This window comes from Phyllostomus hastatus, unplaced genomic scaffold, assembly GCF_019186645.2.
Source record: "Phyllostomus hastatus isolate PE091 unplaced genomic scaffold, TTU_PhHast_1.1 phas_scaffold_78, whole genome shotgun sequence".
Classification (NCBI taxonomy): Eukaryota; Metazoa; Chordata; class Mammalia; order Chiroptera; family Phyllostomidae; genus Phyllostomus; species Phyllostomus hastatus.
In genome coordinates, this window is record NW_025334041.1 from 72,387,582 (window position 1) to 72,408,804 (window position 21,223).

The window sequence follows — 21,223 nt, forward strand, 5'->3', positions numbered from 1 at the left end:
CAGTTTGTCATTGTAATTTGGTCCACCCAATACTCCAAATACCACAAGTTCTTTAACTGGTTTCATGTGCCAAGTTGACAGACCCTTTTTATAATTCCTTTGTGACATATTTAGGTCACCTGATGACATACTGTAGGGATCATTCTCTGTTTCTACATGTAGATCCTCCGGTCATTCTTTTTAACCCATTCTGTGTTGTAGCCGATGATCCCATATGCCAGCTGGTTTAACCGGCCCTCTGTTGGCAGACGTGTCTGTTGTACCTGGTCTTTGCTGTGGTGACGAATGCTGAGTACCACCTTCATTTATACTAGTGTGCCTTCATTAGTATACATTTTAGACAGATTCTTAAAGGTGTAAATGCTGGGTCAAAGGGTATACACACTTCAAAACTGTTTTTAAAAAATCCATTTAATTTGTAAAACATTTTTAAAAATTTGATGAAGGCTTAGTATTAAAACAATTCTAATTGTAAGTCTCATGGATACTGCTCCCCTTCACAGTTTAAGAGAATGCTGCGAATCGTCCTTTCTCCCTAGCGCATATACTTCCAGAATGTGGTACAGAAAAAGACCTCAGATCATCTTAACTGGCTCCCTTGTCTTTTTAATTGAGATGTAATTCTTATTTAGCATTTAATTTACCACTTTTAAAAAGTGTATACCCCGATGACTTACAGTTTATTCACTACGTTGTACAATAATCATCACTAGCTGATTCTAGAACATTTCTATCACTTTTAAGAGGAACTCTGTGCCTACTCTCAGTTAGGCCCAATTCCTCCCTCCCTCATTCCTGGGCAGTCACCTTTTGTCTCTGTGGACTTGCCTATTTGGAGTATTTCATGTAAGTGGAGACATGAACAGTAGTACTTCATTTTTATGGCTGAATAATGTTCTGTATGGATATAGTACATTTTGTTTGTCCATTTTTCAGTTGATAAATAGGTAATTTGGGTTGTTTTTCCTTTTTGGCTATTACAATAAGCTGCAGTGAAGATTTGTGTACCACGTTTTGTGTGAAGCACTCCTGGATATATAGCTAAGAGTGAAATTGCTAGATCACATAGTAAAGCTGTGTTTAACTTTTTTGAGGAACTACCCAGCAATATATGAAGGTTCCAGTTTTTCCACTTGCTTACTGACCTTAATCTTTCTTTTTTTTAAAGTTGTCTTAGTGGGTATAAAATGCGGTTTTTGACTTGCATTTCTCTAATGACTTAAGATGTTGGGCATCTTTTAATGTGCTTGCTGGCCATTTGTAGTATGTTCTCTGGAGGTCTACTTAAGCCCTTTGTCCTTTTTTGAATTGGGCTGCTTGTCTTTTTATTGTTCAGTTCTGAGCTCTTTATATATTTGGGCTATTAGACCTGTATCACGTGTATGAATTCCAAATATTTTTTCTCATTCTGTGGGTTGCCTTTTCACTTTCTTAATAGTGCCCTTTGACACATAAGATTTTTTTAATATTGATGAAATTCAATGTATCTACTTTTTCTTGCATTGTTTATGCTTTCGATGTCATATCTAAAAAACTGTTGCCTAATTAAAGGTCACACAGCTCTATTTCCATCTAAGAATTTTATGGTTTAGATGTTCCAATTATGTCTTCGATCCATTTTGTATTAATTTTAGTATATGTCTGAGGTAGGGGTTCAGCTTCATTCTTTTGCATGTGGACAGGCAGTTGTCTCAGCACCAGTTGTTGACCAGACTGTCCTTTTCCCCATTCAGTGCTCTTAGCCCCTTGCTGAAAGTCAGTTAACCATAGATGTATTTATTTCCTGGACTCTCGTTTCGTGCCATTGATCGATATGTCAATCTTTATACCACTAGAATGTCCTAGTGACTGTAGTTTTGTAGTAAGTTTTAAAATCTGGAAGTGTGAGTTCTCTAGCTTTGTTTTTCTTTTTCAAGATTGTTTGAGGTATTCAGGGTTTGTTGTACACATTTCCATGTGAATTTTAGGTTCATCTTGTCCATTTATGCAAAACTGGCAGCTGTAATCTCAGTAGGGATCACGTTGAATTTGTAGACCGGTTTGGAGAGTGTTGCCAACTTAATGTTAAGCCATCCTACCTATTATGTCTTTCTGTTTATTTAGACTTTCTTTAATTTCTTTCAACAGTGTTAGAGTTTTCAGCATATAAGCTTTACACTCGAGTATTGTATTCTTTTTGATGTTCTCGTAAATATAATTTTCTTAAATTTCATCTTCATGTTGTTCATAGTTATGTACAAAAATACAAGTGATACTTTTGTTGGTGGTGGTCTTGTACCCTTCACCTTTGCTGAAGTCATTTGCCATCTCTATTCATTTTTTTGTGAGTTCTTTAGGGTTTTCTGTGTATAAGATTATGTCATCAGCAAACACTGGTAGTTTTACTTCTTCCTCTCCAATCTGGATGCCTTTTCTTTCTTTCTTTTTTTTTAAGATTTTATTTATTTATTCTTAGAGAGAGAGGAAGGGAAAGAGAAAGAGAGGGACAGAAACTTCAGTGTGTGGTTGCCCCTTGCACACCCCCTACTGGGCACCTGGCTGGGAACCCAGGCTTGTGCTGTGACTGGGAATTTAACCAGTGACACTTTGGTTCTCAGGCCAGCACTCAATCCACTGAGCCACACCAGCCAGGGTGCCTTTTCTTTATTTTCTTGCCTAGTTGTCCTGGTTAGACCCTCGTACCTTCTTGAATAGAAGCGCTGAGAGCAGACTTTCATGTCCTGTTCCCGACCCTAGCTCAGAGCAGTGCTCAAGTCTTCAGTCTCTGAGTGCTTTAGGTGTGGGCTTTTCCTAGATGCCTCCCCTTTACTGTGTTGATGACATTTTTTTCTATTCCTCTTCTGTTGGGTTTTTTTTTATCAGGAAAAGGTGTTGGGAGTTTGTCAGATGCTTTTCTGCCCCCTTGATTTTGTGGATGAGATGGCAGGTCACCTTTCCCTGTCCTTGGATAGTTTGATACATGTGTTTTTGTTAACTTTCCCGTCCTGACTGTGTCTAGCCTGGCTGCCCCTGCTGTACATGGGGCACTTTAGTTGAGGTGCAGTTTGTGGTCACCATCCTGGGCAAGACTCACCCTCCTGCCTGTATGTACTCCCCTCACCTGGCAGTGCTGGCCGTATGGGAGAGCCTGGGTCATGACCTTCCTGGTCATCTTCTGCTAAGATAATAAGGAGTATTGTCTGCCTTTTTAAAAGATGCTGTTGCCAGTTGTCCCCCTGCTTCTGGTACACGTGCATGAAAAGACACCTGTTCTCATAACTGCCCTGACTCCATTGCACACATCTAACAGGGCTACTCTGTGGGACCTGGTGTGGGCACACAGAGACTACTCATGCCAGCAACCGGTCCCCCCCAGCCCTCAGGGCCTGTTATACCAGCCTGTGTGCCCCCTGCCCGCCACACCTTTAGGAATGAATGCCTTGGACCTCTTGGAACTGACCCATGGTCCTCCCTAGGTTTATCTGTCCTTGCTTGGGTTTTCTATGGAGCAGTTGCTTGGGAAATTGCCTCCTGGCCTCCTGTTAGCAACCACTTGTTGAGTGGATGGCCACACTGATGGGCCAATTGGGGTGGGGCATGTATTCCCTGGTCTCTCAGTAACCGTAGTTAATTCCAGTCACATAAATTTGTTTCTGGTGTTGGCTCGGTAAAAGCTAATTGTGTGGGAGCCATCAGGTTGCCAAGTAGTCACATTATTATTGTGTTCTGTGATGTGCCTCACACAGGGACTTTGTCACATGGTACTCCCCACTCAGGTCACTTTAATAACCACTTCTAAATGCCAGTCTTTCTTGTCTGTGTCACTTAGGAGGCTTATTCTCTACATCTAGAGACAGCCTCAAAGTCTCTAGACCAGGAATGTGTTTGGAACAAGTGACCCTATTAAAAGCATGTCACTCCTGTGATCAGGACCTACCAGATAGCTTTCCTTTCTCTCAGATGAAAAGCCTCTGCCTGAAATGCATGATCTGACCGCCGCACAGCTCCTTTCCTCACTCATTGCCTTCTTGGTGTGAGGCCTGTTCTGCCCACCTTACTTAGAGTCCCAGACACTCCCTCGTTCTGCTCTGGGTCCTCTTTCCCTGCTTTATTTTCCCCCAAAACATGGGCTCTCCTTGGGAATGGAGGCTCCATTGAAGGCAGAGACTATATTTTATTTACAGTTCTTTCCAGCACCTGGTTCATAGTAAGCGCTTGATATTTAAGTGCTGAATGAGTGGCTGGCCTCATCTGTGCTCTCCAAATGAGCAGTGCTGGAGCTAAAAGAGCGTGGTCACTTTCCCAGGCCCATGGCCAGTCAGTGATGAAGCAGATACCGGAATATTCCCTTGTCCCCAATGCTTCCTTGCAGCCTGCTTCTTGGTTGGACAGACACCTCGGGCCTCTGCGAAGCTCCTCAGGGGAAAAGTTCTAGATTCTTAGTCTTTGCATCCTCTCCTTCCTTTGACCAGGGAGTCAGAGCTGTTTTGTGGGAGGACATTTTTTTTCAATTAGTTTACATTCCCTATTATTCTGTATTTGTTTCAGATAGACAGCATAGTAGTTAGACAGTCCTGTATTTTACAGAATGTCCCCCGATATTGCAAGTACCCACTTGGCCACATACATAGTCATTACAGTATTCCTGACTGTATTCCTTATGCAGTAGTTTACACCCCCGTGACTGTTCTGTAACTGCCGACTTGCACTTCTTCTTCTTCTTTTTTTTTTTTTTTTTAAATTTTTAAAAGATTTTATTTATTTATTTTTAGAGAAGGGGAGGGAGGGAGAGAGAGATGGAGAGAAACATCAGTGTGTGGTTGCCTCTTGTGTGCCCCCTACTGGCGACCTCACCCACAACCCAGGCATGTGCCCTGACTGGGCATCAAACTGGCAACCCTTTGGTTCACAGGCCAGCACTCCATCCACTGAGCCACACCACGAGGGCCCAATTTGTAGTTCTTAATGTCTTCACCTTTTTCATCTAGCACCCCCAGCCCTCCCTCTGCCAACTGTCAGTCTGATCTCTGTACCTACAAGTCTGTTTCTGTTTTGCTTGTTTACTTCGTTCTGTGGGAGGACATTATTGACTGTATATCACTGTCATCAGTTCTGATGTGGCCTGAAGACTGGGAAGGGTGCTCTGAGATGTGTTCTTCAACCCCTGCCTCCGTCCCGGGACTGGCGGCATGTCGGGCTGACTCTCCTGGCAGAGGGCAGTGTTAGGAGCCCTGCCATCTCTCCCAGCCCTGCTGTCTTTGTTTTTTACCACATTTTTGAATCTTTTTACTCTGACCCCACAGCAATTTACTTTTATCCTCTCCTTTTGGTTTATTTAGGAACTTAATATTGGGGGACTGTTCACTTTAACAAGAATTATTTTAGGGAATAAAAATCCCAGTGACAGATTGAGTGCGGGCTGCGAACCTAAGTGTTGCAGGTTCGATTCCTAGTCAGGGCACATGCCTAGGTTGTAGGCCACAGCCCCCAGCAACCGCACATTGGTGTTTCTCTCTCGCTCTCTGTCTCCCTCCCTTCCCTCTCTAAAAATAAATAAATAAAATCTTTTAAAAATCCCAGTGAAGTTCTTAGTGGCAATGTTTGTTTCCGCTCCCAAGCTCCCTCTTCAGTCAGGTAAGTACAATAGTGAGAACCGGGATCACCTTCCCCCACAGAGGTAGAACTTCATTTTTCTTGCTTTACCTACAGATCATTGGAATGGAGTTGTCCACCTTTTCAGGATGGACAGGGACAGGAAGCCCTAAAAGGGAACTTCTCATCTTTTCTCCCTGAAATCACCTTGTCTTCTTTTTGTTTCCAGGTAGTGTCCACACTGCTCATAAACATTATCCCAGAGGAGCACATCCCACTGAATTTATCTGGAAAGGCAAAGATCAGTGGGAAAGCCTGGGTAAAGGAGTCTCCTCGGCCTGTTCCCGGCTTTCACCCCGACTACATGTGTGAGTCCCAGGTATGGCCGCCCAGCCGTTGCAGTTGGAGACTGCGAGTCCTGGGTTTAGACAGATTGATTTAAAACAGAGACAGAGACATGGAAGCACATAGACAGAAACATGTAGCTCTTAAGAGAAAGAGTTGTGCCCAATTTGGTATTAGAAAGGTTCACAGCTGATTGCTAGCATTTGGCCCTCAGTATACAATTTGCAGCCAGCTTGGGAAGGCTTTACAGCAGAAGGCTTCTGGACTGGCCTCTGCAAGGCTTGGAAATGCAGAGCCTGTGTTTTCCCTTGAGACCCCTGAGTGGCTAAGGATCAAGGAACTGCTGTGAGGCTTCACTTCTCCCAGCTTTGTGCCTTAGGAACCAGGCCTCAGGAGGGCAGGCCAGGGCAGTCAGACCTGGCGCCGTGCTGCTGCAAAAGAGCCAGACTGTGGCCCCACACTGAGGGTTTCCAAGGCCTCTGTGTGTTCTTGGGTGGGGGGTGGGGTGTCCTGAAGTCCCCAGCTCACAGTGCTTTTTCACCGGCTTTAACAGACATTCCATTCGAACTGAAGCTGTCACTTTTCTTTCCCTTTATAGATCTCGTGCTTAATGCATGCTGCTTTCTGAAATCCTTCTTTCAGTTAGCTTCTAATTCATCAACCCCACTTTGTGAAAGTAAAAATTCAGGCCTTAAAAGGACGTTGGAAAGGTTATGTTGTTCTTATTCCCAGGGTACAAGGAAGGGAGTACCTGTAGGGCCAAGGTTATGGTTATGAAGGTTAGACTCTAATAAATGTTCTCATTTCAAGTCAAAAAGTCTTTGTCGATGGTACCTGACCTCAAGTCAGTACAGGTGGGTGGGTGGGGATTGCAGAACGCACTGAAATATCTGTGTGTGGTGTAGTCCCTGAAAAACGTTTTTAATGTTCTATATGTGCACACTTACTTTATTTAAAAAATAAAAATGCCTGCCTCTTTCCATCAAGGACTTGGGACGGGTTACAGTGGGGGGACAGATAGAATAAGGCTAATAAAACGTGGAGTCAAGGGGAGTGGTGGCTCACACAGGAGGCGTCCCTTCCAGCCCAGCACTGGTGGCTGTCCCTTCTGCAGGTGATCATCAGGGAAGGGGAGCTGCTCTGCGGGGTGCTGGACAAATCGCACTATGGAAGCTCTGCCTACGGCCTGGTCCACTGCTGCTATGAGATCTACGGAGGGGAGACCAGCGGCAAGGTTCTCACCTGCTTGGCCCGCCTCTTCACCGCCTACCTACAGCTCTACAGAGGCTTCACCTTGGGTGAGTGCTGGGCGAGTGGCTCCCGGGACCCCTGTCCTGGCCAGTGCACCAACCAGGATGTCGCCTGGCTCTCCTGGCAGCCTTCAGTGGTGCGGCCAGGCTACTTCTACGAGGACGTCTTCGCTCGACAGCCTTGCACCTTGTCAGTGCTTTCCACCACTTCCCCATAGCCAGTGTTCCTCACTGAAGCACAGAGTGACCCCTCTGTTCCTGTTTCCATTCTGTCTCTTTCTCGACTCTGTCCTTTACATTCATCAGGGATGTCCTACCTTTGGCCGCACTGGAAGAAGATGAGTTGTCTTGGGCCCACACGTTAACTACATTGCAACATGTAATCACACACACACGTAAAATCTCATAATGTTTTAAATAAATTTACAGTTTTGTGTTGGGCCACACTCATAGCCATCCCTAGCCACGTGTGGCCCTCAGGCTGCAGGTTGGACACCCCCGCACAGTTTTCTGTCCCAGAGTCTGCTTTTTCACACTCACCTCCATTCTTCCAGAATTCCTCGGGCGCTCTGTGCTCTGCAAAGGGTCGTCTTTGTTGTTGGAGGTGCCCAATCCTCCCCACGCAGTGAAGGCATCAGTGCTGCCCGAAACCACGTCGGGCAGGCCTGTTGGGGTGGCACGCCAAGATGGAAAGAGGAACGACCTTGTTTCCTCCCTGGAAATGAGCACAGTGTTTTAGGAAGGTGGCTTTGAGAATGAAAACAAGTGAGCTGTCAATCTTTGTGTACTGGACAGAACTGACATCAGAAGACCTCTGCCCACAGGCTCAGCCCCTACCTAAGCTTATTCGGGGCTGCGCATCTCCAAGTATACAGAGTGGAGTCCAGGCCTTCCTTCAGTCATCCTGCGAGGAGTAAGTGACATGCTGCACATTGAGCATTGAGCTACAGTGAGTGTGGGAATTGTCTAGTCAGTGATAGCAAGAGTAGTGGAATTTAGAGTCCATTGTGGATTTGCAGGTATGCAGACAAGGTGTGGGAATCCCACAGTGGACCCAAGGGCCTGCCACTGGCCTGCAGTGGGGTCTCAGTAATTGTATGATATGTATTAATTGCAGAAAAGTATAAGTAAATACGGACATGAAAATAAAGTCACCCAATATTCAGTTGCCAGAGATAACCACTAATATTGATTCAATGCATCTTTCTAGACTTTGCAAGTACAAACACATTTGGAAAAATAGGGTTCTATATACTACATAATGTTTTGTAATCTGCCCCTTCCTCCCATTTCTAAATGTATTTGTAAATGTCCTTTTGGGTGAACTAATATAAATCTACATCCTCAGGTATCTGGCTAAAGATTATACCAGTTGTGTAGGGATATTGGAGTTTATTTAACCAGTTCCTGTTATTAGATATTTAGGTTGTTCCTGGCTTTCACTTTATTGCTGGCATGAGCACACCTGAACAATTATCTGTAAAAAACAAAAAGTAGATGAAGATCTCCCACCCGGATCGTGATGAGTCCCAAACCTAACAAATAAGCCGTGCCCACAGCTCTGCTTAGCACATGGCACAAAGAGAAATTGGCCCTAGTGCAAAGAGCATCCTGGTGCTGCCAGGCTGAGAGGAAGCGTGGCCAGGCTGGACCCGGGCTCTGAGGGAAGGGCAGGCGGGGATGTTGCCTTTATTCCAGCCCTCACGGCCAGAAGGGTCAGTGAAGGGACAACAAGGTGGCCTGAAGCTGACCCCATGAAAGGGCCCACTCTCTTGGTTATGGCTTCCTCACAGAGGGGATATTTCTCTCCCCTCTTGCTCACACACGTTCTTCAGAGGCCCTCACGTTTCCAGGACATTGCATTGGGGATTCCAGATATCTCAGTCCGGCTTTTGAATAGTGCAGCCATTGTTTTTCCCTTCCCACTCAGATCTTGGCCGAGGAGCTTTGACTCCTGTAACCCTCACAGGTCCAGACAAAATAGCTGACTGAAAAGTGAAGTAGGAAGACATTTGGCCAAGGCGAGGAATTCCTCAACCCTATGGAGCCAGAGAGACAGGCTTCACTGAAGTGACCCAGCTTTCACCCGGGGAGGAGCCTGCGCTGTTGGCCCCTGTCCACCAGGCTGGAGTGTGTCGGCATGTGTGCCTGCACACCCATTCTCACAGCTTCGTGGGTGGTCCCTATAGCGGCTGACTTCTAGGAGTCAAAGCCAGCATGTTTGCTCCCTTCCTCTCTCCTTCCCATAAACTCAGCTTTTCACCTCACACCTCTTCTTCACCTCCAGCCCAGTCGTGCACCATGTGTTTGTTGAGTGGAGGTGGGAGAGCTGGTGCCTGAGAGCACAAGTGTGCAGTCGGGCCGGGGTTTCCTTTTTACCTGTGTAGCCTTGAGCGAGTAGCTCGTGTTTGAGCTTTAGTTTTGTCATTTGTAAAATGGAGATTATAGTGCTTGGCCTTACACTTGCTTAAGAGATGGGAAGCACTTAAGAGATGGAGGCAGTCTCCTGAGGATGTTCATCATCATCATTATTCAAGTACTTCCCAGATACATGACACTGCGCCCCAAGCCCTGACCACACTGAGTTTGTTCCCGGTGAGAAGTCGGGCCCCGTCCCATCTGAGCTTGTGTGTCCCTCTTCACAGGCGTAGAAGACATTTTGGTGAAGCCAAAGGCGGATATCAAGAGACACAGGATCATAGAGGAGTCCAGCCACTGCGGGCCCCGGGTAAGGTGGGCCTGGGAGGCCATGGCCTGCCGCAGGGGGCGGCTGTCCTGCAGAGTGGAACCCACACCTTCCTCACTTGACTGCTGCCTCCGGCGTGTTCCTTTTCTCATTCCAGGCTGTCAGGGCCGCATTAAACCTTCCAGAAACCGCATCTTGGGATGAAGTCCGAGGGAAATGGCAAGATGCCCATCTGGGCCAAGACCAGAGGGATTTTAACATGATCGATCTGAAGTTCAAGGAGGAAGTGAACCATTACAGTAATGAGATTAACAAGGTTAGTCTGGCAGTGAGCACACTTATCGCCACCATTTTGAATGCTGGTTTTTCAAAAAATTACATTTTGATTATCACTCAGGGCCCTTTAAAGTAATTTGGCTGTTTAGCAACTGACGTGGTAAGATGCGAGGTGGGGTGTGCAACAAATTCATCGTTCTGAGGGGCCAGGGGCCTGGTTCCTGCACCCAGTTAGGGCCTGGGAAGGTCTTCGCTTAAGCTGAGTGGGAATGCTTTGCACTTTTTTTTAATGTTTGTATTTTGGGCTGACTACATTAAAGGGGACTAACGAAAGAATATCTTTCCTATGGTGCAGCAGCCAGGCGGAGGAGCAGAAGGGAGGACCAGAGATACCATGGCTGCTTGTGCAGCAAAGCCAGGGGTGAAGGCCTAAGTTTAAATCCTGGCTCTGCCATATACTTGCTCTGTGACCTTAGGCAAGGGGTGTAACCAGTCTGTGCCGTTTGCACACCTGGAGCGCATCCCTTATTGGGTTGCTGAGGGGGTTAAGGTCCTAACCTTTATAATGCTCTTAAATGGCAGGAGCATTGTGGAAGTCCTCCAGAGTCCTTCTCTGCTTTTCACTAAGCCCGTTCACGTGCCATTAAGAAAGGAGAGGGGACTCCCTGCATAAGACTACAGCCCCTTTCTCTCTGTCTTCTAGTCCCAGAGCTGGGGCTCCCAGTCCTGTGACTGGAAGCGGCCAGCCTGACCCTCGCCCTGCCTCTTGGGCCTCGGAGCCCAACCTGAGGAAGAGAGGAAGAGGCAAGGCCAACACTCAGTAGAAGTTAGTGTTCGACTGGCTTTTAACAGCCCTTAGGCTGCCAAGAACACAGACTTCTCATTTGTATAAGTTCGTCCTTGAGAGGTTTTGTGCAGAGGAGCCTTCCCGGGACCTCACAAGAACTGAGAGGCTTGGCTTCCAGGCTTGCCTGGGAATGCTGGGCTGGGGGCATTGTCCCAGAGGCATCTCGGAATTGCTTCTTTTCTCTCCAGCTCACCTCTTCCCACCCACTCTGCCTCTCCTGTGTTGACTGAGTCTGTAACTCTAGGCATAAGCTTAAATAGACTTAGAGCCCCCTCCCAGCAGCTCCCTAGGCCCCACCCTGGGGTATTGCTTGCCTGCATTAGCCCTGGAACCACGGCGAGGCTCCCACATGGTGCTTGGGCTGCATGTTAGTAAACCGAATGTGATGGGATGTTGGTCATTGTTGCCAAGCCAAGGCCTTGCTCTGCTGGGGGAATCCACAAGGGCATTGCCTCAGATTTTATTTTTAACTAGCTTCTTTTTAGAATCACAAACTGCATATGCTGTCCCCTGTGCTTCTCCCTTTTTGCTGCTGTTTGCCAGGGACAGTAACCTCGGGCTTCCTGGCAGATGATGTTAAGAGCAGCATACATTGTTAGACCTCTAGGGGTTCTAGCAAGAAGGTTAATGCCAAATGAGACTTCTTACCTCAAGTGGGACTTGGCGCTTATTTCTGAATAGTGTGAGTTTGTTGCTTCCACATTCTGGGCTTATCTTCTGAACCTGGGATTTCAAAAAGGGGTGAGGCCACTAACCGGTGTGTTGGAATCCACAGGCATGCATGCCTTTCGGCCTGCACAGACAGTTCCCAGAGAACAACTTGCAGATGATGGTGCAGTCTGGAGCGAAGGGTTCGACGGTGAACACCATGCAGGTGCGGGCAGAGGCGGGCCGGCTGGTTTGCCAGAGGGGGCGGGGATTGCAAGATGTAGTTTTCAGATTTGTTTCTGATTTTAAAAGGATTTATGTTGTGTATAAAATGCAGCACGTACTAAAAAATATAAAAGCCTGTGGAAATCGGTACAGGAGCTTACCACTGTTAACAACAATGTTACAAATAAATACAATGTAAGTATCCAGGTATTACATATAATCCAGATAGCTGTTGTAAATTTACACACTATATTACTGCATGACATATATTTACATTATATATAAATACTCGGGGGGGGGGGGTGTATGTGTATAATCTTAGCCAAGACCCCGCAATTTTGCATGATCTGCTTTTTTCCATTTAGTATTTTAAGTTCCGTCCTGGAGGTTTCTAACCCTTAATTTGAGGCCCATTATCTCCTCAGGTTACCTCAGTGCTATGGCAGCATTTTCACGAATCTTAGCAACTTTTTAAAAAATCTTTCTCCCCCTTTTTAGAAGTTTACTGAAAAATGCAGTACAAGAAGCCAGACTAAGCACATGTCTAAACACTGCAGCCACTTCTCCTGCTTCAGAAAAAACAAGCCTCTTTAATCTAACGATTTTGCCAATTTGATTCTGCTGCCATAGTTCTAGTTTTGTCAAGAAATGTAAACAACTACTTGATGTGTTTCATAATTTTTTAAAATTTTACAAAGCTCCTTCATTTTTGTCACCAAAGTAGTAACACCTATGAGAGAGGTTTGTAGAGCAGCCAGCCTGGGGCTGGGACCCTGGCGGACATTTCCATGGTGACGGCCTTGAGGGGGTCTCGGGGCGCCTCGCTGCTGGGAGGCCCAGAGCCATGGGGCAGAAGGCCACCAGGCGGCCCCCTTGACTAAAGTGAAATCAAGACACACTGTTCTCCTTGTCTCCCCTGCCCCCTGCACCTTCCCCCCCACCCCCCCCAAAAAATGGGGCAGTATTATTCTGTTTTGGCCTTAGAATTTAAGGGTCCCAATAAATTACTTTTCCTGCAGGCCTCAGTCTCCCCCTTAGGAGCAGCACTCAGGTCCCTTCTGGGAAAATATGCCACATGATGATTCCAAAGCATGGTGTCTTCTCAAGGCCATGTGCAGCTGGCCCCAGATGTGAAAAATCCCCATCAGTCAACAGAAGGGAAAAAGATTTATTTTCTTGAAACATAGGCTTCCCTGGTTCATTCATAAATCTAGGTTGGCCTTTAAGAACTCAGTTTCCATACAGTTTTTTTTGTTTTGTTTTGTTTTTGTTTTTTTGAAGAGCAGGCCCTCCCTCTCCTGCTGGGACAAAGCATTGTGTCGATCTTGGGTTTCCTTCCCTCCAGATCTCGTGCCTTCTGGGTCAGATTGAACTGGAAGGCCGGAGACCCCCACTGATGGCATCTGGCAAGTCACTGCCCTGCTTTGAGCCTTACGAATTTACCCCCAGGGCTGGCGGCTTTGTCACTGGCAGGTTTCTCACCGGTATCAAGCCTCCCGTATGTATTCTGGTTTTCCTTTTGGCTTTTCTCCTTATTTCTAGGCCCGCTGGTAGTAGGGCATTGACTCAGCCCAACAGCCTTGAGCCAGGACAACCAAGTAATAAATACCCAGCCATTTGCTGCTTACCCACTAGCCCCATGAAGACCATAAGGACACAACCATGGCAGGTCCACCATTGTGACGCCAGAGCCTGGCACAGCGTTGGGAGCTCAGTGAGCGTCTGCTGATAAATGAAAAGATGAATAAGGCGAATCTCAGTTCCACCTTTTCCTGCTGTGCTCCCTGGCTTAACCAGTTCTTACCTGCATTTGAAGGCAACGGGGGAAAGGGAGACCCCTCACCGGGTGCTCTCAGTTGCCGAAGGGATCACCACGGAGGTTTATTTCACAAAGCCCCAACTGAACTTCCCGCGGCTCCTCCTTCACAGTGGGAAAAATGCCTAGCCGCAGTGAATGTCTAGTGTACCCTTGACCAACAACAGAATTCTCTCTTAAGAGGAGGGTTGCTCTTCAGACTCATCAGAAGTGGCTTTTTGAAAGTTAGCACGTTTGGTTGCCTGGCCTCGCATTTCTGCAGCGATGACCGTTACGGTCAGACAGCTAAGTCTAGTCTGTGGACAAGATTGACTCTTTGTTTCAGGGCTGTCAGCTGATCCAGGGGCTTTTACCGTGATTCCATGTCGATTCTCCAGTGATCGGCCATGGCCTCTGGTGAAGGATGGTAGAGGGCTGATGTAGACCAGGATTTTTTAAACTGTGGTTGCGACCCATTAGTAAGTCATGAAATCATTATAATAGATAGTGACTGGCATTTCTTTATGTAATGAAAAGAGGACAGGATGGGAAGAGAGCATAAAGGATGGAGTGGTTTCATGAAGTCCTAGTTTGTGTTATGTATCTTTATACACATTTATGCGTATGCATACCTATTTGCTGATTACTGTTGTAAATGTGTTTCTGACTGTGGGTTGCAGTCAGAAAGTGTGGAAGATACTCTGTACCTCTGTGGACACCATGGGAAGTAGAATTCAGACGTGTGGGCTGAACCAAACAGGGACGAGCACCAGTGCCTCTTCTGTTCGGGAAATGGGGCGTAGGGTGTAATACTGAGGAGGGCGTGCCAGGCAGACACCTGGCCCCTAAACAGGACCTATTATGTGTCATCCTCTTGTCCCTTAGCTCTCGGGCAGGACAAGACAACAGTCACCACGGGGGCAGGAGGGTGGGGACAGAAGTCACTGGGGCCATTGGAGCCATCATGGGCCCTAGGAGATCAGGCAGGACTGCCGGAGACGTTGGCCTGAGCCACTCTTCCGGAGCATGCTGTCCTGACTGCCGCCTCCGGGACCTGGGTCCCGCTTCTCCCACAGGAGTTCTTCTTCCACTGCATGGCGGGGCGAGAGGGTCTGGTCGACACCGCTGTGAAAACCAGCCGCTCCGGCTACCTCCAGAGGTAAAAGACACCTGCTCTGCTACCTTTAGATGGAATCAGCGTCCCAGTACCCTTCATGTCAGTCATCTCGCACATTTTCAGTAACAATTCACTTAGAATATCTTTGGATGAAAAAACTTCTTTACAATTTCTGTGGTTATCCTAAGACAAAAAATAGCAGATATTCTTCTCTTCCCCTTTTAAAGGATTAATAATAGCACATGCGCTCAGAGATTTAGCCCAGGGGCCCCCGAGTTTCGGGGGGAGTTACGGGTGTGGGAAAGGTCTCAGTAGTGGTGGGGTGGCCCTCCGCCCTAGAAGGGCTCGGCAGTCCGGGACGGAGAGGGTGCCAGGCTGGGGCCCTGCCTGTAAGTCTGTGGTTGGAGTTACAGTTTCTCTGGATGCAGGTGTCACTTCGGGGTTTCCCAGCACAGACCTGCTTGTTTTCTCTTATCTCTGGGAGGAAAGAAACAAGGAGCCACTCGGACTGGCCTGTTCGAGCAGGTTGGAGGAAGTGGAGCTTAAATCCGAAGAAGGCCTTACTCCAGAATGCCTGTCAGGCAGGGTGGTGTTTTTCGGTAACGGATTTCCGTGAGCCCAGAGAACTGGTGCTGGTGGGAAGGCAGTGGGAAAAGGGGAGACTGGGAAATAAGTCCTTACGCCTTGCAGGCCTGGTTTGAAGTTACATTCTCAAGGCGCTCAGCTGACTCCTGGACAGGAGGTCAGGGCTCCGTCCTTTATCCCCCGCAAAGGTCTGCCCCTGCCTGTCTACCCTAGCTTTCTCCTTTCTCCTGCTTCCGAGCTCCAGATTCCCCCAGGCTGCAGCCTTATTTTGGTCCATTGCCCTCGACTCAGCCCCTGGGGATGGCCTTTCGGTGAGGAGCCATCTGCCCCGCTGGTAGCTTTTCATGCAGTGGGGTGAGCTCCCCTCTGGGGTCGTGGGTCGCACCGCCAGTTCCTTCCCTGAGCAGGGGAGACACCCACCCCACCTCTATCCTTTTAGTTATTAATTTACTTTATTATTATTTTTTAATCCTCACCTGAGGACATTGTTTCATTGCTCTGAGAGAGAGAGGGAGGGAGAGAGAGAGAAACATTGATGTGAGAAAGTGTAGAAAAAGGTAGAAAACAAATGGTTGGCTAAGTCTGGGGGTGGGAGTACTCAAGGTCATTTGAGTGCAGGTTGGGACCCTGACTGGAGCAGAAGAGTAGAAGCTGTTGGACAGAGGGCACAGACACCTCAGGACCCATCTGCTGGCGGGGGCCCCTGGGGGAGAAGGCAGGTGCGGGGCTTCAGACGGAGGGTGGAGGAGGCTGGTCTGGCTGTGGCGGAGGTACAGGCTAGAGGTTGGAAGGCTGCCTCCAGAGAGTGGCAGTGGGAAGAAAAAGGCAGATGTGACAAAGATATGGGGACAACTGGCTAAAATTTAGGACTAAGAGGCAGGGTAGCGCCAGACCCAGCTGAGTTTTCGGGCCTCAGTGACAGAAAGCAAGAGGCTGCAGAGGGGAGGCAACGTGTGGGTGGCGTGAGGGGGCAGCAGCAGGATATTCAAGTAGATGCGTTTCAGTGGGCCCTTAGATGAGGCCCAAAGTGTGGGAGAGATCTGGAGATGCAGTCTGGGGAGGCCTGTGCTGTGCTGAGAGCTGGAGCCCTGTGAAGCGAGTAGAGCCGAGCAGGGCGCCGGCACCTCACACATCAGCATTTTCAGCAGAGAGGAAATGGGTGCTCAGCATCAACCTTGCCAGGCGGGCTGGGCGCCAACAATACAGTGGTGACTAGCACTGAGCTCTGTCCTTGGAGCTTGGGGAAACAGTGGCTCTTAGGAAGCCTCTTAAAGTGGCAGGAGGAGAAACCAAGGCAGAGTGACCAGAGATAAGGTAAGGGGCCAGCACCAGGGCAGCAGAGGGGGGAGGTTGAGGCACGTGGCTGACCACTGGGATAACCAAGGGGAAAGAGTTCTGGGTTTGGGATATCACATCTGCATTTAGTTCTAATATCTTTTTAGTGTCTCTGACTGGTAGCATCTCTGGGTTGACAGCTTTGGAGAAGCACTGGGTGGGCAGACAGCCCCACTGCTTTGCCTGCCTTGTGGCTATAAGGATAGTAGTCGCAGGGGAGCCCTGGGTGGCAGAGTGAAAGGGCAGGCGGTAGTCCCGGCAGCGGGGGCTGGAGGTGGGAGCTAGGGCCCAGCAGTGGCAGCCAACTTGTCAGGCACACGGCTGCAGCCGCTTGCTGGGAGACACTGTGGCTCAGAGCCTGGGGCCTTAGAGGCCGACAGTCCTGGAGTGGAGCTTCACTGTAGAACAGCAGTCCCTTTTCCACCTCCCGCTGCCTCCCCCCAGCCCCACCGTGGGAATGGTGAGCTTGGTGGGCCCTGAGACAGGTCTCCATACAGGTGCATCATCAAGCATTTGGAGGGTCTCGTTGTCCAGTATGACCTGACAGTCCGCGATAGCGATGGCAGTGTCGTGCAGTTCCTATATGGGGAGGACGGCCTGGACATCCCCAAGACGCAGTTCTTACAGCCCAAGCAGTTCCCCTTCCTCGCCAGCAACTATGAGGTGGGTGCCAGACCCCCAGCAGCCAGGGGTGGTGGGCACTCTGAGCTTTGCCCCCAGTTATAATGATCATAGAGGACAGAGCGAAAGAGTTTATAAAGCACCAGTGCGGTGAAACACTTGCCATTTTTATACCCTGTCTATGGACTCTGAGATGGCAGAAGGGCATGAGTGCCTCCAGAACAACAGCTGCCGTGGGGGGCGTTTGCGGGACCCTAACGTAAGCACGCTGTGGACAGTGTCTGGGTCTCTCCCTCACTGTAACCTAGAGAAGGGGGTCTTCCTTCCTCTATGCGTGTCACAGCTGAGGCAGCTGAGGACCAGAGCTGCAGTGAGTGGCTGGTAAGCAGCAGAGCCAGCGATCGAACCCACACCCGTGACACAGGTGTGTGGTTTTCACGCCATACCTCACTGCCTCAGGAATGACCGTCACGGTTGACTGAGCAGTCACCCCACTTTGTTGGGTGGGAAACTGAAGCTGATGTGGCCTATCCAGAGTCCCGCAGCAGGTGGCCAGATTAAGGTCGCACTTGGTGCTGGCTCCTTTCTGTCTTGGCACCTGCCTCAGAGCTTTGGGGCATCACTTGTCCTTCCTTCCTGTGTCCTTCCTTCCTACAAACTCCCCTGTGTCCTGAAGGAGCTCTGTGTGTGCCATTCTTTCCCCCACCCGCTCAGCTTCTGGGACCATGTCTCCCAAGAGTTCCCAAGTCTGGTTTGCATAGAGTGAGGACCCTCTACAAGATGTGGTGACAGCTTCACACAGGCCATGTTGCTCCCATGAAGTTGTGTGACATGGCCCTCGAGTCACGCCTCCATCTCTCTGGTCTTGTGTATGTGTGTGTGGCTTGTTCATGTATGTAGGTAATAATGAAATCGAAGCATCTCCATGAAGTGTTATCCAGAGCAGATCCCCAAAGAGCTCTCCGCCACTTCAGAGCCATCAAAAAATGGCAGAGCAAGCATCCCAACACCCCGCAGAGAAGAGGTGCCTTCTTGAGTTATTCCCAGAAAGTTCAGGCAGCTGTGAAAGCCTTGAACCTCCAGGACGCAAATCCGCTCGGCCGCAGCCCTGGGACTCACCAGGTAATGGCGGGGTGGGGAGGGGGGGCGGGGGGGGGGCCACCTGGCTAGCACATATAGGCCTCAGCCAGGAGGTGAGGGAGTGAGGGGTTGTCTCCCTAATAGAAGGTATTATAATGAAGTCTGGCTTCATTTGCTGTCAGGAAACACGCAGTACTCAAATATTAGTTTAAGGAGGGCAGTCTGCAAAGGTGTGTGCAGGGTTCAAGGAAACTAGCTGGGACTGTTACCTTTGGTTCCCCACCACCCAGGCATGAAGGAGCAGGGCCGTGGCTATGGACAGAGGCTCCTTAGAGAGGGTGGGAGGTGAATGCCAGGGTTCCCTCTCTTACCTTCCCCTCCGCTGCTGGGACCCGGGGGGCAGGGGGTACTTTGAAGCAGCTGCTGTGGGACAGCCTTGGGGTACAGGGGGTGTGAAAGCCAGGGAGGGGCAGACAGGGATCACCTGGCTCACTGTGATGGTCCTGGTTAGCCTAGGGCAGTCCCAGCTTCGCCCCCTATCCTAGCGTTACTATTAACAGTGCCTTGTCTTACCCTAAAAGAACCCTGGTTTGGACGTTAACTTAACAGTCACCCAGCCTGTGCTTGCATGGGCCAGGACGAAGAGCCCCTAGAAGGGCAGTCAAGCAGCCAGCCCTAAGATAGGTTCCACTTCTCTCTATTTTAAATGTTGAGTTGGTTTTCTCACCACAGTCAGGACTCTTGTCTGTTTCCCCCACTCTCACTTAAAGCCAGTGCCTTTGATTCTCCTTATCCTACTGGGTGTCCAGGAAGTGGAGCCATTCCTGGCATCCTCCAGTGTGGCTGAGCCCCGTCCCTCCTTGCAGGTGTTGAGGATGTGGAGCGAGTTAGATGAGCAGAGCCGAAGGAAGTACCAGAAGAAGGCAGCTCCGTGTCCAGACCCCAGTCTGTCTGTCTGGCGCCCAGATATCTACTTTGCATCGGTGTCAGAAACATTTGAAAAAAGGGTGGATGATTATATTTGTGAGTGGGCATCTCAAGCAGAGAAGAGTTTTGAGAAGTCAGATCTTTCTCTTGACAGGTAATGGCATTGATTTGTTGCTTGGTACGTGCAGAGGGGAAAATCTGCTGTCTGGCCCTTCCCTGCCCACTCCAGAAGAGAAGGGCAGCCTCTTGGGTTCGATACCCCAGCAGGAGGGAGGGGAGTGAAGCAGAAGGGCACCCTGCAAGCCCTGGGGCCCTGGGACAGGAGACTAGAGCAGGTAGGCAGGAGCGGACATCTTCATCTGGGCCAGGACAGAGAGCCCTGGGGACAGAGGTTTGCAGAAATGGCCCCTCTCTTCAGTTTGGTGTGGTGGGTGTGGCTAATTGAGAGTCGGGGAGCCCAACTGCCCCTCAGTGGCCGCCAGCTCTGTGACTGAGAGTGAATCATTCACCCCCTCATGACCTGTGTCTTAGCCTTTTGTGAGGAGTTGGGTCTGATTACTCGAATGGTCCTTTGAGCTTCAGGTTTCAAAGCCTTAAGGAAGAAGGACCACACAGTTGTCCTCAGTTTGCATATTTTCACACACACACACAAATAAAACCAGTAAAAAAAATCCTGTGGTCTAGGCAGTGGGAAGCCAGACATGAACCGCCACTGAGCCTCAATGGCGTTAAAACATCCAAAGCGCCCCCACAGCAATGCCTGCTGGGGGCTGGTCTTGAGGGGTAGTCAGGGGTCCTTCCCACGTCGTTCATGAAGCCTTGCCTGAACAGCTGGAAGACCGAGATCACCTGCTGTATCCTGGCTGCTTGTCTTGCCCCTAGTGAAACCTGCCAGGTGCCTGGAGAGGGTGACACAGTCCAGGGACTGCAGCCAGAAGATGGGACTCCGGAGGGGCAAGAGCAGAGACAGATACTGGAGGGGAAGACCTAGATGGTCTTCCCCTAGATGGGAGTGATGGGGCTTTCTCTTTACCCCTTAAAGTGGTTCTTCCAGCCAGGCCTCAGAGAGTTCCAGATAGAATAGGCCATGCTGGTTAGTTACCACAGCTCCCAGTGGGGCTTTGCCTAAAAGAGGAAGTCCTGGATCCCCCAGCCCCTTCACTTGCTCCCCTGCAGCTCAGGGTGCTGCTGTTTACTCTCCGAGAGTCCATGTTGGTCCTCCTTCCAGCTGCACATCAGCGGTGTGGAGAGGTCGGTTCTGGGGAGCATCACGTGGGCTTGCAGGGCTGAGACGGGACGGCGATTCTGCCTCAGTGGCTCTTGCAGGGGACCTGTTAGCAAGCAGCAAGCTCCAGGTGCAACTCCAAAGTTCTGGGAGCATTTGAGGGTTTTTTCTGACAGGAATACTGAGGTGCGCAAACCTCACTGGATTGAAGTAATTGGGAGAGAAGACACATCAGGTTCTGAAAAGTCTGACTTTTAAAAAGAACTTGCATAGAAACATTTTGTTGATTTCTTCTGCATTCACACATTTGTCCGCTTAGTCTCCATTTGTTGAGCCTTTCCTTGTTCCGTGTGTGGGGGTACTCCAGTATTCCCGCGGCTCTAAAAGGAAAGGTGGCTTGTGATTACAAAATTTTAAAGCACACATAACTATGATGTGGCAGCCACTTGCACTAATTGAGAAAATAAACACACCTGCCACCTGCCACCTGCCCCCCAAATCCCTGGAATTGCTCAGTGAACCTCTTTCTGGTTGATACAGCAGGAGGTTTAAGCCTTCTCCAAACTGTCCCCACTAGGGGGGGAAGGAACTAACAAAGGAAAGTGTGACTGGTGAGCTTAGACATTCTTACTGCTCAGGGGTCTGTACTGGCGCAGTGTGGACGCATGATATTCTCGGAGAACACAAGCA

At 49.1% G+C, this 21,223-nt stretch overlaps 1 protein-coding gene across 1 annotated transcript in view; it reads left to right on the plus strand.

Annotated features, from left to right (window-relative positions):
• POLR1A (RNA polymerase I subunit A) overlaps positions 1-21,223 on the plus strand; it is an 88,202-nt gene that overhangs the window by 51,034 nt on the left and 15,945 nt on the right. Inside the window, exons 15-24 of the mRNA XM_045827947.1 lie at positions 5,801-5,950; positions 7,031-7,214; positions 9,812-9,894; positions 10,010-10,168; positions 11,751-11,849; positions 13,194-13,346; positions 14,720-14,802; positions 17,178-17,343; positions 18,202-18,423; positions 19,248-19,462. Coding sequence (XP_045683903.1) covers positions 5,801-5,950; positions 7,031-7,214; positions 9,812-9,894; positions 10,010-10,168; positions 11,751-11,849; positions 13,194-13,346; positions 14,720-14,802; positions 17,178-17,343; positions 18,202-18,423; positions 19,248-19,462 — 1,514 coding nt within the window. The remainder of the gene's footprint in view (positions 1-5,800; positions 5,951-7,030; positions 7,215-9,811; positions 9,895-10,009; positions 10,169-11,750; positions 11,850-13,193; positions 13,347-14,719; positions 14,803-17,177; positions 17,344-18,201; positions 18,424-19,247; positions 19,463-21,223) is intronic.